This window comes from Microcaecilia unicolor, chromosome 1, assembly GCF_901765095.1.
Source record: "Microcaecilia unicolor chromosome 1, aMicUni1.1, whole genome shotgun sequence".
Lineage (NCBI taxonomy): Eukaryota > Metazoa > Chordata > Amphibia > Gymnophiona > Siphonopidae > Microcaecilia > Microcaecilia unicolor.
This window is the reverse complement of record NC_044031.1, coordinates 416,227,886-416,246,645: the sequence shown is the minus strand read 5'-3', so window position 1 is coordinate 416,246,645 and position 18,760 is coordinate 416,227,886. Positions and strand designations below refer to the sequence as shown.

The following is an 18,760-nucleotide window of genomic DNA, read 5'->3' as shown; positions in this document are numbered from 1 at the left end:
TTTTTCACTGTTGTTTTAATTCCCCCCTCTTGGACCTCTTTCTGACTCCAGATCACACGGGGGACTAAAGATACCTATTTTACATAACAGGTTCTGTATGGTTTCTCCAACCTCCATTGTCACCCAATCACAAGGAGGTCTGCTCTGGGTTTGCATTAGGGGCTAATTCCCACAACTACTGCTTTCTGTCTTCCTGGATCTAGGTATACTCTGGGCTATTTATGTTCCCAGATAATGCCTAATAAAAATCTGTCTAAGTTTCTCCAGAGACTGAGTGTATGTGATGTGCCTTGTAAGCTAAATGTAAGGTAAAGAGAAGTTAGAATAAAGACAGAGATAGGTTTAAATAGATAGATACATTTTATTTCTTACCCAAAGACAAGTCTTCAAGTTGGTACAAATACAGACATCAGACTTTAATCAGGTACATTCAGCAGACAGATTCTTGGTACAACCGGACAGAGCTTCGCCGTCTGACGGAAGCGTTGGGGAGGATTCCAAAGCTATGGCAATTTGTCCCCTCTTTTATACACAAATCTCTCCATAGAAGTCTATGGTGAGATACCTAGCTCTCAATTTCTGAGATGATACTTTCCCACACAGTCTTATCAGCATGTTTTGGGAAGCGTTGAGATAACAGTTCCACATCTGTCTGTGTCGCAATACTTTTCACACCATCTTAAGAACTCTGTATAACCTCTGTAGCCTTTTATACAAAACTAATAGACTCCATTTTGTTCATCTGATTTAAAGTGACAGTTGTACCAGTTTGTGTCAGGACTCATTGTTCAGACCTGCTTTTTGCAGATTCTCAAATATTAAATCACTTTCTTGTTGTTTGGCCTAGTCAGTACTTCTTCAGTTATTTTAGGCTGCATAGCTTTACCTATCACTATTCCAGTGGCAGATCTAAAGCCAGGCCATATATTAACATTCCCCTCTTCACCCTATCCCATAGGGTGACACCAGGGTTAACATACCGTGGTACCATCCATTCCAGAAGGTATTCTATGAGGCCATAAAATTATCTGAGTCTTAAGGTCAACTGGTACAATGTGGTTCGTTTGCGGTGTGAAATTATCATCTTGGCAGTACTTCTATTATGCCAATCCTACTAAAACTTATAGTTACTACAATATTATCTTTCTTCAACCTTTTAATATGCAGGTTCTATCTTATTCTTATCTATGTGATTGTTCATACATTGCTATAAATCAAAATTCTTTGGTTATATACTGATTGTATCTTAATTATACATTTGCACAATTTATCACTTATAAAGCTTTATATGGTTATATTATATCCCTATGTGCTAATATCTAATTATACAGTTGTAGACATCTCTCCAGTGTATCTAACAGTTGCATAGGGATTGGTCCTTCTCAGAGGGAGATAGTCCAATTTGTTAGCTCCTGTGATGTTGGGGAGGAGATTTCCGCACAGGGCATATTGTCCTGCTGTTGTCTTTTTCATTATTGCGGTTTCAATTAAGCGTTCTACTAAACCTCTAGCACAAGGGATTATGCAACATCCTACTAAAACAAAAATTGCTACCACTATGAGTATAGTCGTGGCTGCTGAAATGATAAATGTCTTCCATGTACCAAAAGCTCTGTTCATCCAACCTGTCCAGGATGTATCAACGCCAGAGCTTTCTGCCAATTCTTGTGACAGTGAGGTTAAGCCTTCTAAAGCTCTGGTAATTGATCCATCTGGAGCGGTATTGTTGGGGATAAAGGTGCAACACTGGGTACCTATCTTGTGGCACACCCCTCCATCGGCTGCTAGAAGTTGGTCAAGAACTAATCTATTTTCCAACGTCATCCGGCTAGTGGCATCTAATTGTGTTGCAATGCCTCGAACTGCATCCCTAGTGTAGTTCACAAATCTCTGCTGGTTGTAATATATATAGTTGATCCAGTCAAGATTCTTATTGATAGTCGCCCACCAAAAGAAAACTGATTCAAATCCTGCGGCTATTTGGTTTCTGGCTTTAAACTCATCGGGAACCCCTCTTGGAACTCCAATAGCATCTATATAGACCCGATCATCAAAAGATCCAGGCATTGCATTTCTCTTCACTCGTGAGGAAGAGCTGCTGTGAGGGGGAAGCAAGGATGCTATAATAATTGGAATGACCAACTTGACTAGGGCACATCTGCCTGTCCAATTGTTAGGAAGTGTATGGAGGATAGTACGGGTTCCACAGTACCACCATATGTCTGCTCTAGCTTGTGAGAACCGTGTTAGGTTCATGTTATGCAGAGTCCCCATTCCTAAGGTTGTGTTACAATTAGTTAAGTTGCCTAAAAACCGTGTCTTTTTAACCCCATATCGTTGCAGGCATGTATGATATCTGGTAGCAGGATGTGGAATCCTGAATGCAGGTGGAACCCTCATCCGTGGGGGTAAGTAGGGGTGGTGCTCGTCAAGATGTTGACAAGACTGATTTATGTCGTCTTTAACCTGCAATAACTGCAACATACACCAAAATCCATCTGGATCATTGTGGAGATCTAAAGGGAAAGGAACTACTGTTGGTTCTGCTCTGGCATGGGAACAAAAATAACAATTAGAGACATTCAAACTCTTTGTAGTATAATGTGCCCATTCAAGCCATAAGTTCGTCTCTCCAAATCCTGTTTCTAGTGCCACCAAATCTTTAGAATTATTAATTGGTACAATCTGGTAAGGAATTTTTATTTCTGGGATCTTTGTTGGTACCAAGGGATTGGTCGCTGTAGGTTGGGCTGGGGGTGGAACAATTTTGAATTTTCCAATAGGGTCTCTACCTGTGGCATCTATTCCTATGGAATAGGTTCTGTATGTAACAATCGTTACTCCTCTGAAAGTGATAGCCACTTGATTACATTTGGTCATATGGCAAAGGCCAGTGACTCGCAATTTCATGATGGAAATACTCTTTTTGAGATCTGGAATCTCACTACCGGAGTAGGGAACCCATGAACCTGTGTACCACCATACCTGAGCCCAACTTCCGCAATTGGGGAAGGGACACAGGTATACTTCATAAGCAGACAAATATTGCTGCACAGGTTGTTCCCCACACATTGTGTAAGCACACACATCAAGGGTAATTGTGGTTGTGTCCTTAGTAGTGGGTAATGTTATTTCATAAGTGGTTGTAAATTGGGGTAGAGAATTTGCTAGGTACTGTGTTCCAGGTAGCATGGGTGTGGTGAGCACACATAACAGGAGGGCTACGTACTTCATGTTGGTAGGTGACATCCCTAGTGTTTTAGCGAGAGATGTATGGGTATGGGGGATAAATTCTAATAGCCCCTATTTCAGTAGGATCTGGGATTTCGAAAAGACCATATATTTCCAAGGGATCCAATCCAACCTCTCTGATGAACAGGATGGGAATCTCAGCAGTGCCCAATACGGTGTATGTAATTACCCAAAAATCTACAACGTCACCAGTCTGTGGTCTTATTAGGAGGTCGTCTGTTTGTTCAAGTTGTAAGCCTAAGGTGCCTCCAAACAGTACCTGAGTGTGTATAACCGTACGGCTAGGACCTAATGTCCAACTGTCAAACAAAGGCTCACACAGTATGTGGTATCGGGTGAAGGGGTCCCAATTGGGATCGTCTTCTGGAGCAGGGTCCCAATGGGGATGAAGTAATTCTCTTAGATATTCTGGGGGTTCGGGGATCAAGTGTGCACTTAAATTTAAAGACGACGGTGGGGGAGAATCTGGTGGAGAAGGCGGAGTGTCTGGTAAAATCTGGGACATATATGGATAGTCAGTTAGGCGTGTTGAGCTATCAATGAGGACGAGTGGCTGGGACGGTGATGTTTGGCGTAACTACAGTAGTATTCGTGGGAGGAGGAGTGTCACTAGTAGGAACAAAAGAATAAGGAGGAGGGGTGGGTAGTAAATCAAGCAAGGTAATATTATCCTCAAAAGTACTTGTACGATTGGGGACAATATGGACCGAGCTACTGATAGGAGTGGGAACACTTGTAGAATACAAAACAGGAGGATCAGAGAGGCAAGGAGTAGTTGCAGAGGTTTCAATAGGCTCTGAAGGATAGCGTTTCCGACAGGCAAGGTAATGTTGCCAGTGGGAAAGGCAGTAAATGCGATCCAAAGATCTAAAAGGTAACTGTCAGCAGTATAAGCAAACAAGGCAGTGAGAAACAAAACCAAACCCATACACAGTAGGATCATGCACACGAGTCCAACAGCAAACAGCAAACAGTAGCTGAAGAGTGTCAATTTTCACAGTTGTAGTACAGAGAAATAGTCTGTAAGGAAAGGAAGGAACAGCGGAAGTTGCTGTGGCATTAGCTGGCTTGATTCGGGAAGTACAAATGTAGGATGTCGAGCAGCTCACAGGCGTTGCTGTGCAAAATGGTTACTGTTGAAAACACAATGGACTGTTGGTGTACCGGATTCAACTGTCCTGCTAAGTTGCGGATTTGGAGAAGATCTTCTGCCAGATTACGGATTCTGATGAGACGGATGCGAAGATCCACGTAGGGAAGTGGAAGAGCAGGAACTGTGGGAGGTGGAGGTGAGGACGGCAACTCACGTACGGGTTCGGATATGGGTGGTTGTTCAGAGGGTGAGTCTGGAGAATCTGTGAAGGTTTGGAGGACTATATCAGCCAGATCAAGGAGTTGTGATTCAGGAGATGGGATAAGGTGGTTAAGTCTTTGGTCAAGTTGATCCAAAAGTGTTGGGTGCGGGGTCGGTGGTCTCGGGCTCAGTGGCGGAGGTGACGGGGTTCGTGGTGAGACTGGTCTCTCCAGTGGCTGCTGTGCTGGAAACAGTGGCGGTGGAGATGGGGTTCGTGGGAACATCAATGGAAACATCCAGGAGACCTGATGGGATATTCGGATAAGCTCGTATATCTTTCAGGTGGACCCAAGAGGTGTGGTCCTCCAGCTTTGCTGCTGTGGCTGACAAGGCTTCTATCTTGAAGGGCCCAACATAGATGGGATCTCGCCAGGTCTTGTGCGTATAATAACGCCAGTGCACTAGATCACCCACTTTGTAAGGGGGGGATCTAGTGGCATTAGGGGCTAATTCCCACAACTACTGCTTTCTGTCTTCCTGGATCTAGGTATACTCTGGGCTATTTATGTTCCCAGATAATGCCTAATAAAAATCTGTCTAAGTTTCTCCAGAGACTGAGTGTATGTGATGTGCCTTGTAAGCTAAATGTAAGGTAAAGAGAAGTTAGAATAAAGACAGAGATAGGTTTAAATAGATAGATACATTTTATTTCTTACCCAAAGACAAGTCTTCAAGTTGGTACAAATACAGACATCAGACTTTAATCAGGTACATTCAGCAGACAGATTCTTGGTACAACCGGACAGAGCTTCGCCGTCTGACGGAAGCGTTGGGGAGGATTCCAAAGCTATGGCAATTTGTCCCCTCTTTTATACACAAATCTCTCCATAGAAGTCTATGGTGAGATACCTAGCTCTCAATTTCTGAGATGATACTTTCCCACACAGTCTTATCAGCATGTTTTGGGAAGCGTTGAGATAACAGTTCCACATCTGTCTGTGTCGCAATACTTTTCACACCATCTTAAGAACTCTGTATAACCTCTGTAGCCTTTTATACAAAACTAATAGACTCCATTTTGTTCATCTGATTTAAAGTGACAGTTGTACCAGTTTGTGTCAGGACTCATTGTTCAGACCTGCTTTTTGCAGATTCTCAAATATTAAATCACTTTCTTGTTGTTTGGCCTAGTCAGTACTTCTTCAGTTATTTTAGGCTGCATAGCTTTACCTATCACTATTCCAGTGGCAGATCTAAAGCCAGGCCATATATTAACACTGTGTTGTTGTGCTGTCCTTGCTTCCTCCACTGTGGTGCTGTGCTGTATTATTTTGGTGTAAATTATTTAGATTTTTTTGCCACATAATTCCCTGGAGTGGTGTTCAGTGTATATTATCAGTAAGAGAACTAACAGGGTTGCAGCTACTGGCTCTGCACCTTAATGGGGTCCTTCATTGTTGGGTTCAAGCATGCCCCTACTGTACCTTTACTGTTGATGTAGGAGTTCTCCCCTCCCCCCCACCATAAGGATTTCCACTTGCCCCATCATTCCCCATCCCACCTCACCTTAGTCCCACCCATCTGAGCCTCCCCAAATAGTTGAGTCACTGCTTGCCTATGATGGACTGGAGGACAAAAGTGGAGGTCAGCACAGTAGCATAGCCAGACATAGTATTCTGGGTGGGCCTGAGCCCAAACTGGGTGGACATACAATTCTCCCCCCCCCCCCCCCCCCCGCACACACTTTCTGCCCTGCATATTATCCCCTCCCCACAGGCACGTGTGACTTTTGCCCCTGCCCCGCACCACTGACCCCAAAGAATAAAATAAACACCTGAGCTGGTGGGAGATCCCCAAGCCCCGCCAGCTGAAGATGTTCTCCGGCGGCCAGAACTAGTGATTTTCTTACCTGCCACAGCCGGCGGCACTTTCCATCCATTGCCGCTGTTCTGGCCTCTTCCGTCCTGCACATGCTTGGTTTTCAGGCATGTGCAAAAAACAAGCATGTGCATGAGATGGGGGAGGGATTGGTACTGCGGCAACAGATGGAAAGCGCCGCCATCCGAAGCAGGTAGGAAAATCACTTGTTCTAGCTGTTGAAGGACATCTTCAGCTGACAGGGTTTGGGGAATTCCTGCCAGCCATAAGGGTGTCAGAATTTTCAGATGGGCCTGAGCCGAGACTGGGTGGGCCCAGGCCCCCCTGGGCCTACCCTTGGCGATGCACCTATGTCAGCATAAAACTGTGGAAACTATTGTTCAAAATCTTCATGGAGAACAGAGGATTTGCAAGAGATATTTCAAGGAAATTCTATAATGGGACACTTATATTTAGGTACTTTATAGGAGCCTAGTCTGTGAAGGTAAGTAGGTGACTACCTTCCTTTATAGGATAGTATATATATGCTCTGTTATAGAATTGCCTTTTATGTGTGTGTGTTGGGGGGGGGGGGTTGTACAAATGGTAGGATCCCGACTCCTTTTATGCTGTTGTGGGGAAACGGAAGGTCAGGCGGTGTGGTTACCGAGTCTCTCTTGTGCTATTGTTCAGAGATGGAAGGTCAGGTGGTAGGGTTGCCAAGCCCTTTTGTAATGTACAAGTGTACAGCGCTGCGTATGTCTAGTAGCACTATAGAAATGAGAAGTAGTAGTAGTAGTTGTAATGTGGTGTTGTGTTGTGTTCTGCTAGGGTATATTTTCCGCCGTGGGATTTGTAACAGTCCAACTTGTTCTGTTTTCCCAGTAGAAGGTGTATTATTTATTGAGTTTATCCTACATTATCCTAATAGATCAGGTTCAATGTGGCTAACAAAGTATTGTGATTAACAGTATAAAGCGTGATGTGGGATAGTATACATTAAGTAGTAATAAAGTAAATGAGGATTGAGTAATTACAATATGTAATATGGAAACGAATGCTAGACACAAAAAGGTAACAATTTATAGTCATCCATGTATAATAACAATTAGGCTGGAAGTGAGAAATTGAATAATTGTACAATTAAGGGTTCAAATTAATTATGATCATCTGTGAGAAATTGCTTTAAGGTATTTCCAGAATTACAGATCATTAGGTTCTCATCTGATGAATTTCGGGAGGGAATTCCACCATTTGGTATAGCGGTAAGGGAATCCTGACATGTAGATTGACTTGTAGATCACATTTTTGCAACTGGGATAGTGGAGGATTAGATAATCTCTTGAACCAGGGAGAGCATTGCGAAAGGGGAGATTAGTTAAAGGTTGCATATAACCAGGGGTTAAGCCATTATAGAGTTTTGAAAACAAATGTACATAGTTTGAATGTTATTCTGGCTTTGATTGGGAGCCAGTGTAACTTTATATGCAAAGAAGCTGCATTTTTGAATCTTGTAGCCTTGTAGTCTAATCTGGCTGCTGTATTTTGAGCTGTCTGCAGATTTTTCAAGGAAGATTCTGATGATATTAACCTGCCCCGGTGGGGTCTTAGGCAATTAATTCCTTACAGTCAGCATAAATGCCATCGCAATAATCGAAGTATGATAACACTAATGTTTGTCCTAAGGTTCTAAACATATCATTAGGGAAGAGATGCCTGATTCTTTTTAGTTTCCACATTGCTTTAGAGGTTTTTGTGGTGACTGCCTGGACTTGGATGTCGAATAACATGTAAGTGTCACGTATACAAGCAGGAACCTAGGTTGTGAGCCCTTGGGCCACTGCCGAGGAGCGGCAGGCAAAACCACCCCACACCAATGACAAGGCAGAGCTTAAATGAACAGTTAGGCTTCACCTGCACCTGGCCGCTTTTCACCAGAAGTTGAGCTTCTGGCTTCAGGTGGCCGGCAGGACTTACTGGACAGGACCGGGACTGGATATCAGCTAGGCAGCACGGGGACTGAGGGTCAGAGGGGAAAGGAACATACAGGGACAGCAGGGCAAGGAATGGGTAAAATAAAGGACAGGACTGAAAGCTGAAAACAGCCACTAAAACAGGGAGCAAAATACTGACTAACAAGACACAAAACTAAAAGCTGCAGAGCAGCCAGAAAAATACAAGCAGACAAGGACTAAACACAGAACTACCACTCAGAGACAAGACAAGCAAACAAACAAACAAACAAACAACAATCTAATCTAACTATCCACAGACTGGCAAGAACAGACAAGAATCAAGGCAGGAATAAACTAGAAACTGGAAACATCAGAAGTGCACCAGCACCCCAACATACCAGGGCCTTAGATGATGCAAAGGCAAAGCAGAAATGTTTCAAGATGGCTAATAAGCCCAGAAGCAGTTGAGGCTCAGCTTCTGCAATCACCAGGCAGCTACGGGTGCTGTGCAGGCTCAAACAACACAAGCAAACCTGGCAGCCTGGAAGATCCAGACCGGACTCAGCAGAAACCTGGAACGGGTGATGGTCCATAGCAGCCACCCATTCTGGCCACCAGAGGGCGAGGAAAGCACAGACGTAACAGTAAAGAATCAATTATTATAAAAAGTATCTTTAGTTGGGACTCCAATGGATAAGTTACATTTTCAGTTGTGAAGTTTTGACAATTTATGACACGGTGAGGGTTAGATAATAACAGAAATTTAGTTTTCTCTCTATTCAATTTTAGTTTACAGGTGGAGGCCCAATTCTCCATCAGGTCTAGACCAGATTTGATGATAGCACTTCTTCAGTAGAATCTTCGAAAGGGATGTAGATGGTTACATCATCCACGTAAATAAAATTATTAAAATCATAGGCATCGAGCACCTTTTGTAAGGGGGGACATCATAATATTGAATAAGATGGGTACGTCTAGTAGCGCTATAGAAATAATAAGTAGTAGTAGTAGAAAGGGGGGATCCCTGTGGGATTCTGCAGTCTGGATTCCATTGAGGGACGATGGAAATAGGAGATTTGACTTGATATGATCTAGATTTTAAAAATCCTTGGAACCAATTTAGCACAGACCCTCCTATACCTAGTTGGCCATTACTGCAAGTAGCAAATTATGGTCTACTACATATTAATGTTCTAGGGAAGTGTGTGAGGGGAAGGGGAGAGGAATAGTGTGATAATTCATGGGGATGTGAGTGGGGGCACTGTTCAATAAACTGGGTTCTTTTCCATTATCCAGTCTATTTTTTTTAGATAACCATAATGCATATGTATTACAAAAAAAATAATCTTTAAAATTTCTAACCCCTGACATTGAATGCTAAGCTGCTGAAAATACACCTTGGATTTCCCCCGCCACAAACCATTATATCAAAGCATCACTGCTTGTATTTGTTCACAGCCTCTTAATCATAAAACTGAATCGATGACCATCAATATCCATTGAGTATGTTCTGTTATTCAAACCATTTTCAAATGTTCACTGTCGATTCAAATTTCAAACAGTTCACTACAATCATACTCAATGCTCAAAGTTTGCATGAAATGTTCTAATCCAACAGAGACATTTTGCAATTGACTGTAAAATCCAGGATATGCTCCATTCAATTGCTGCTCTTGATTTCCTTTTTTTAAAAAGAAACTTATATGTCTGAGCTCTACACAGTGCTTTGTTTAGCCATAATCAGCGTCCTCAGGAGCTGAGACTGAAATTGAAATACCATGACGTACAATCAATGAAAAGCGTAGTATTTCAGTTTAAAGCATGTCTCCTAAACTGTTCAAAATGTGTACAATATTGTCATACTTGTTATTTACAGACTTGCTTTATTCAAACAATTAGGACCACCCTGTGGACATTAACTCAGACTGGTAGGGTAAAGTCTGCCTTCACCAGCTGTCTTAGTTACCCTCAGAAATGACGATATAAGCTAAAGACTTTTTTAAAATATTGGACTAATATCCTTAATACCTAAGCAAGTTTTAAATTATTGAAAAACTCAAAAATACTAAGATGGAGACAGCAGTCCAGCAGCGAGAGGGGTGCAATCCAGTCTTTTGCATTGAGTGCTACATGTATGATTATCTCCCAGTTGGTGAGCGGTTATATGTGTGTGCCTGATGCAAATAGCTCCTAGCTCTCAGAGAACTAGAGTATCAGCTTGGAGGAGCTGAGGGAGACAGAGAGATACATAGAAGAGACCTACAGGGACATTGTAGAGAAGTCCCACCTCCATTCTGCCAGCACCTTTGCTGCCTTGCAGGAGGACGGACTCCTAGAAAGAGAGCATCACCCTAGTGAAGTAGGAAGTACTGTAGCCAGGACCTGCCCAATAGGGCATGCACTATACTCTTATAAGTACATAAGTATTGCCATGCTAGGAAAGACAAAAGGTCCATCAAGCCCAGCATCCTGTTTCCAACAGTGGCCAATCCAGGTCACAAATACCTGCCAAGAACCCAAAAAAGTACAAAACATTTTACACTGCTTATCCCAGAAATAGTGGATTTTCCCTAAGTCCATTTAATAACGGTCCATGGACTTTTCATTTAGGAAGCCGTCTAAACCTTTTTAAAACTCCGCTAAGCTAAATGCCTTTACCACATTCTCTGGCAACGAATTCCAGAGTTTAATTACATGTTGAATGAAGAAAAGATTTTCTCCGATCCGTTTTAAATTTACTACATTGTAGCTTCATCGCATGCCCCCTAGACCTGGTATTTTTGGAAAGCGTAAACAGTCGCTTCACATCTACCCGTTCAACTCCATTCATTATTTTATAGACCTCTATCGTATCTCCCCACAGCTGCTTTTTCTCCAAGCTGAAGAGCCCTAGCCATTTAGCCCTTCCTCTTAGGGAAGTCATCCCATCCCCTTTATCATTTTCGTTGCCCTTCTCTGTACCTTTTCTAATTCCACTATATCTGTTTTGAGATGCGGCGACCAGAATTGAACACAATATTCAAGGTGCGGTCGCACCATGAAGCAATAAAAAAGCATTATAACATCCTCATTTTTGTTTTCCATTCCTTTCCTAATAATACCTAACATTCTATTTGCTTTCTTAGCCGCAGCAGCACACTAAGCAGAAGGTTTCAACGTATCATCAACGACGACACCTAGATCCCTTTCTTGGTCCGTGACTCCTAACGTGGAACCTTGCATGACGTAGCAATAATTCTGGTTCCTCTTTCCCACATGCATCACTTTGCACTTGCTTACATTAAACGTCATCTGCCATTTAGACGCCCAGTCTCCCAGTCTCGTAAGATCCTCTTGTAATTTTTCACTATCCTTCTGCGATTTAATGACTTTGAATAACTTTGTGTCATCGGCAAATTTAATTACCTCACTAGTTACTCCCATCTCTAGGTCATTTATAAATATGTTAAAAAGCAGCGGTCCCAGCATAGACCCCTGCGGAACCCCACTAACTACCCTTCTCCATTGAGAATAGTGACCGTTTAACCCTACTCTCTGTTTTCTATCTTTTAACCAGTTTTTAATCCAATAGAACCCTACCTCCTACCCCATGACTCTCCAGTTTCCTCTGGGGTCTTTCATGAGGTACTTTGTCAAACGCCTTCTGAAATTCCAGATATACAATATCAACCGGCTCACCTTTATCCACATGTTTGTTCACCCCTTCAAAGAAATGTAGTAGATTGCTGAGGCAAGATGTCCTTCACTAAATCCATGTTGACTTTTGGGCTCATTTTAGAAAGAGAAGGACATCTATCTTTTGACATAAATCGGCAGATGGAAGTCCTTCTGCCAGGGACATCCAAATCAGTATAATCGAAACCCGATTTAGGGCGTCTCCGACTGCACTCCGTCGCAAGGACGGCCAAAGTTCAAGGGGGCATGTCGGAGGTGTAGTGAAGGCGGGACTTGGGCGTGCCTAACACTTGATGTTAATTGGCACCAATTAGGATTTGTATGCTCTTCTATAACACTGAGTGCCCAAATCCCAATGTGCACAACCCAAAAGGTGGGGTGGCTATGTGAGAGGCATTCCAAACATCTGCGCACAGTGTTACAGAATACTGGGAATGTGCACCTAAATTGGTCACCAGAAATTACACCTGATTTCAGTAGTCCTGGTGCTCATATTTGGGCAGATAATCAATGCTACATGCTATTCTATAAAGGGCATTCAGCCCAGAGTGACCTTTACAGAATAGCGCTGAGCACCAATTTTTTACTTGCGCTGATTTTTGAGTGCCATTTACTGAATCCAGCCCAAAATGACTTGCCAAGATGACATACAGCATCTCTGAGATTCACACTTTGATTTCTATGGCTTTCACGCTACTGCTCTAACCACTAGATCACTCCGCCACCCCTTTAAAATGGTCATACAAATCTTTGGCAAAAGTGGGCCTAGCCATTTAAATTGCCTGTCCAGGGCTAACTGGGCATTTTCAGTAGCTCTTAACTTGATAGTGCAGCTGAAAATGCCTGGTTAGCGCCCAAGCCAAAATCGGCTATTTGGGGGGCATTCCAGGGATGTAGTTGGCACTTAGCCAGTTAAGTGTCAATTTTCAGCACTTAACCAGCTAATGTAACCACACAAATAGGTCAGCATAAAATGCGATCCTTCATAGCTGGTTAAGTGCCAGCTTCGTCTTTCTGGAAATTCAATGCTGGAGCCCGGCTGCAGTTAGCAAAACATTGATTGCCGTCAGTTGAATTATCAGGCCCAGAATTATTTCTATGTATATACCCAGTGAACTTGAAACAAATGAAATGTATTTGAAAAATTGTTACCTCTGTCATATTTGGATTTACTAATTGAGCAGTTGCTCCCAAATCTTGAATCCGTTTAGCTGCTATGCCCATCATTCTGATTACTTCACCTCTTAGCTGAGGGTCACTGGAATCGCTTTGTACAGCCAGCCATTCTTTAAGTGTCTGCAAGGAAAACAGATTCACAATTAATTATTTACATTTATAAACTACATTTTCAAGAGACACTCTATGCTTTGTACAACAGAACTAAAAAAAAAAATAATACATTAAAATTCAAATAAAATCCATACAGTACTAAGCAAGCCTATCATAGCACTCCTTCATATGCCTTCCTGATTAAATCATTCACTGCCTTAACTCCTTCAAATCCTGTGCTACTCATAATTCAGCAGGGAGAACATTCCACATCTATAGCCATGGACTGAAAACACTTTATTCTGATGGCCCATCTTGCTAACAATCCTCTGATTTGATAGACAGCAACCCCTCCCCCCAGTGGCGTAGCCACAGGTGGGCCTGGGTGGGCCAGGGCCCACCCACTTTGGACTCAGGCCCACCCAAAATTGTGACACTGTTGCTGTGGCTGGTGGGGATCTCCAAATCTTGCCAGCTGAAGATTTTCTTTCCTTGGGCAGCCAGCAGCTCTTGTCTTGAGCTGATGCTGAGACCAGCCCTTCTACACATGCTTAGTTTTTGCACATGCAAAAGCACTGAGCATGTATGGCCTGCCGGCAGCAGCATCAGTTTGAGGCAAGTGCTGCCGGCTGCTGTTTGGAAGAGTGCTGGCTGCTCGAAGAGGAGGAGGAAATCTTCAGCTGACAGGGTTTAGGGATCCCCACCAGCTCAAACATTTAATATTTGGGGTTTGTGAGCAGGGAGGGGTGGAGAGAGGAGCAAACCAGAGGAGGGCCGAATTCCATGCCCACCTACCTTGGGCTCAGGCCCACCCAAAATTGACCATCTGGCTACGCCCCTGCCTCCCCCTAGAAATGTTAATACCCTTCCTGGCAAATGATGTTGCAACTCAGTCAGGTCCCAACCCCCTCAATACCTTAAACAACAGTCTTTTATACCCTAAACCTAACTGGAAGCCAGTGAAGCTGGATGAAACCAGAATTGCATAATCAAATTTTCATGTAACAAGTTTTGCTGCTGTATTTTGACCTATCCATAAGTGCTATAGATCTACATTGCCGTTGTTGAAACGTGGCAGAACCAGCATCCTCATCACTAATGCCATATCTTGCTCCAAAAGATAGGGCTTCAACTGCCAAATCAATCACAAGATCAAAAATCAGTGTGACACTCCCTGCATTGGAAGAAAAGCACAAATAAGAGTCCCTTCAAGAATGCACCTGCAGCTCCTTCTAGGCAAACAGACAACCACAAGAAAAACTGATTTCAGAGTGAGATCTTTCATGGAGGCTTGCTGAAAGGGGTTCCAATGGGGATTTAGTAAGGGCCAACAGCATCAAACACAGATGCCAGTGGGACACCACAGCCAAAGTGAGGGGTGAATCAACTTTTTTTTTTAATTTTTTTTATTTATCATTTTATTTAATTACATTCACATGTATCAGGTAAATGTAAGGAAAAACAGACATTAATATAAGGAAAAAGAAAAAAAATTTTCTCTCAACAATATATATAATTGTCCACAATTGGGGGATCCAAGATCAGGAAAACAATCACAAAGAAAATAAGAAAAACACCAAGTGGTTAATCTTACAAATTCATATTTTCTGAGGGAGAAAGGTTAATCGGTAATTGCAGCCGGTACAGTGGTAACTAAAGGAAGTTGCTGCAGAGGGTTCTTCATCTGTTCTTTTAACTCCACAAACTCTTGTAATTTCTTGGGTTCAACAAATAAGTAATAAGGAAATAAAACACTTACAAGGGAATCGCTCTAGGAAGGTCCCACCTAGGGCAATGATTCTTGGCTTAAAAGCCAAGAATTCACACCTCCTAGTCTGTGATTCCCTTGATAAATCAGGAAATATATTTATCTTTTAACCCAAAAAACTATCAGCCATGTATCGGAAATACAAATTTCAAAACATTGTTCCTATCTAAATCATAGGCAAAAGTCACTAGTAATATAACTCTCTATATAGGGTATTTTAGGAAGATTTATCATTCTCAAGTTATTTTTCCTTAATTGGTTCTCCAGAAGTTCCACTTTTTTACAAGAAACATGACTGTCCTTCATTACCAGATTAACTGATTTTCGTAGAGAAACCATTTCCGTAATCAAAGTCTCTATTTTTATATCTTGGACTTCCACTTTGTTAGATAAGTATTGATATAATCACATATTTACTCCTGAAAAATGTTTGACATCTGAAGAAGAGAATTATTCACACTCTGCAGCACTTCCCATAGTGCGTCCATTTGACATTTTTTGGCTTCACCGGGTCCAATTTCTCCACAGAAACCACTCCAGATATCTTCGGGGGGAAGAGCTCACTCTCCAATCCCCCAGTTGGTTTATTATCCGGAGTCAATGCTGCGCCAGGACCTCCTCGGATCGTGTGAGAATCCTAACCCACTTTGGGCGTTTCCACTGTCGACCTCCATAGCGAAGCGTTACTGTTTCCGGGTCTTTGAGAGGTCATGCCAACAGGGGGACTCAAAGTCACTCCCTCTCCACTGAGATTCGGTGATAAAGCCTTGCTGTTCCCCGAAGCAGGAACCGATATCCCCGACGTTATGACCCCGAATCTCTCCAAAGTAGACTGAGAAGTGGTGGGAACCCCAGCCGTGTTCGATAGGACAACACCACGGCTTTGCCTTTTTTCTTCCCCATTCTCTGGGGAGCGCGCCTACTTCTTCAGGTATTCTGGTGTAAAACAGGAACTCAACTAACGTACGTACTCCCTCGACGCCATCTTGGATCCTCCAGTTTGGGACACTCTTTGTCTGGTTTCTCCTTAGAGGCCTGTCTGATATGGGTAACCCTTCAGCATAGCCCTCTAAGTCATTGAAACACGGAAGCCCCTCCACCACTTACAAGGTGGTGTCCCTTCGGAGGGGAGGGGTGAATCAACTTAACCAGCTACAAAAAATGTATCACAATCAGCTGAGCCATAATAAAGGCACCACCAACGCTGCCTCTGAAGCAGACGAGTGCTACTACCTGGACCCCAATGTAGGCCAGAGATATAGAGGATTTTTGCACCTTCAGCAGTGTGCCAATGACTGATGGAGAGAATTCTTTGCTTCTCAGGTGCCATCTTTCAAGAACTAGCCTGTAAGCCAGAAGGGATCTGGAACTTCCATGAGTACTGGACCTTGGAAAAGAAGCCATGGCTCTCTGCAAGAGTAGTAGGGGATCCACTAGGAACCAAATCAGATCTGCATTCCAAAGGTAAGGAGGCCAATCTGGTGTAATTAGAATACCAGAGATAGGTGCCGTGTGATCCTACAATTCACTTGACCTGCTAGAGACCACAGACTTAAAAACTGAGGGCATTGGAATTCTGGTGAGATGCCATCAGATCAAACTCTAGAACTCCCCAGTACTTCACTACCAGCAGAAGGTCATTGGACTGAGTTTTCACTCTCCTGAGTCCAGCATCTGTCAGCTGAGAGAATCCAACTGGATATTATTTACCCTTCCACATAGGCAACAAAGAGTGGCAGCAGGTGCAACTGTGCTCATGCATACAATGTCCATCTCCAGGGACATTCATTTAAATGCTGAACAAATGATTGTCACTGGGAAACAGTTCCCTTCCATAACATAAATAAATCATCAATATAACAAACCTGTTTAAATAGTTTGCCACTGAATGGAGCTGTAGGTAACCAGCATTGTTTGAATTACACTATATATAAGCATGCCACCGAAGGAGCAAAAGTTGCTCCCATGGCTACCCCTATAATCAAGGTAGTAGGCAGGTAACACAAATTTTACAACATCATTGGCGAATTGTACTGAATCATCCACTATTTAAAGATTTGGACTGGACATTGGTTATTTCTAGAGGCCGAAAACTTAAAAGAAATTCTGAGTCCATCCACTTTGTGTCCATTGAATATAGTCCACGTGAATGGGCCAACATTCAAAATGCGGTCCATGTACGATACGCGCAATCACAGAAGAAATCCGAGCCTAAAGGCCTCTTTTAAGAAATCGTGCTAGCGATTCCTGTGGCAATGCCGATGAAGCCCATTCAAAGTGAATGGGCTTTACTAGCATTACTTTGTCGGGACTCAGTAGTGCAGTTTGGTAAAGATTTATAGCTTAAAATTTGTAACTGATCCCCTCCGAAGGGACACAACCTTGTAGGGGTGGAGGGGCTTCCGTGTTTCAATGACTCAGAGGGCTATGCTGAAGGGTTACCCATATCAGACAGGCCTCTGAGGAGAAACCAGACAAAGAGTGTCCCAAACTGGAGGATCCAAGATGGCGTTGAGGGAGGACGTATGTTAGTTGAGTTCCTGTTTTACACCAGAATACCTGAAGAAGTAGGCACGCTCTCCAGAGAATGGGGAAGAGAAAAGGCAAAGCCGTGGTGTTGTCCTCCTCGAACACGGCTGGGGTTCCCACCACTTCTCAGCCTACTTTGGAGAGATTTGGGGTCATAACGTCGGGGATATCGGTTCCTGCTTCGAGGAACAGCAAGGCTTTATCACCGAATCTCAGTGGAGAGGAAGTGACTTTGAGTCCCCCTGCTGGCACGACCCGTCCAAGACCCGGAAACAGTAACGCTTCACTATGGAGGTCGACAGTGGAAATGCCCGAAGTGGGTTAGGATTTTCACGTGACCCGAGGAGGTCCTGGTGCAGCATCGACTCCGGATAATAAACCAACTGGGGGATTGGAGAGTGAGCTCTTCCCCCCAAAGATATCTGGAGCGGTTTCTGTGGAGAAATTGGATCTGGTGAAGCCAATAATGTCACAATGGACATACTATGGGAAGTGCTGCAGAGTGTGAATAACTCTCTTCTTCAGATGTTTAAAATTTTTCAGGAATAAACACGTGAGTTAAAGAATTTATATTAATACTTATCTAACAAAGTGGAAGTCCAAGATATAAAAATAGAGACTTTGACTACGGAAATGGTTTCTCTACGAAAATCAGTTAATTTCGTAATGAAGGACAGCCATGTTTCTTGTAAAAATTGGAATTTCTGGAGAACCAATTAAGGAAAAATAACTTGAGAATGATAAATTTCCTATAACATCCTATATATCAGCTACTGAACTGTTGAAGAAATATTTCTCTGATATTTTGCAAATACCTTCTGATAGCCACCCTCTGGTGTCTAAAGTGATTTATATTTACCTTAAAATTTTCTTTATCAGAGAAAAGAGATGTGAACTTAACTGACATTTTGGAAAATTCAGAAATTACAGATAGAGTTATATTATTAGTGACTTTCGCCTTTGATTTAGATAGGAACAATGTTTTGAAACTGTATTTCCGACACATGGCTGATAGTTTTTTGGGTTCAAAGGTGAATATATTTCCTGACATCAAGGGAATCGCAGACTAGGAGGTGTGAATTCTTGGCTTTTAAGCCAGGAATCATTGCCCTAGGTGCGACCTTCCTAGTGCGATTCCCTTGTAAGTGTTTTATTTCCTTA

The 18,760-nt window shown here is 42.8% G+C and overlaps 1 protein-coding gene across 7 annotated transcripts in view; it reads right to left on the bottom strand.

The window, feature by feature from the left end:
* Positions 1-18,760, bottom strand: part of LOC115475709 (beta-Ala-His dipeptidase-like) — a 190,747-nt gene that overhangs the window by 80,954 nt on the left and 91,033 nt on the right. For 6 of the 7 annotated variants that reach the window (XM_030211654.1, XM_030211663.1, XM_030211638.1 and 3 more), the window contains exon 3: positions 13,186-13,329. In XM_030211654.1, coding sequence (XP_030067514.1) covers positions 13,186-13,329 — 144 coding nt within the window. Of the gene's footprint in view, positions 1-13,185; positions 13,330-16,345; positions 16,512-18,760 lie in introns of those variants that run through there. The other variant, XM_030211647.1, reaches the window with a different exon arrangement.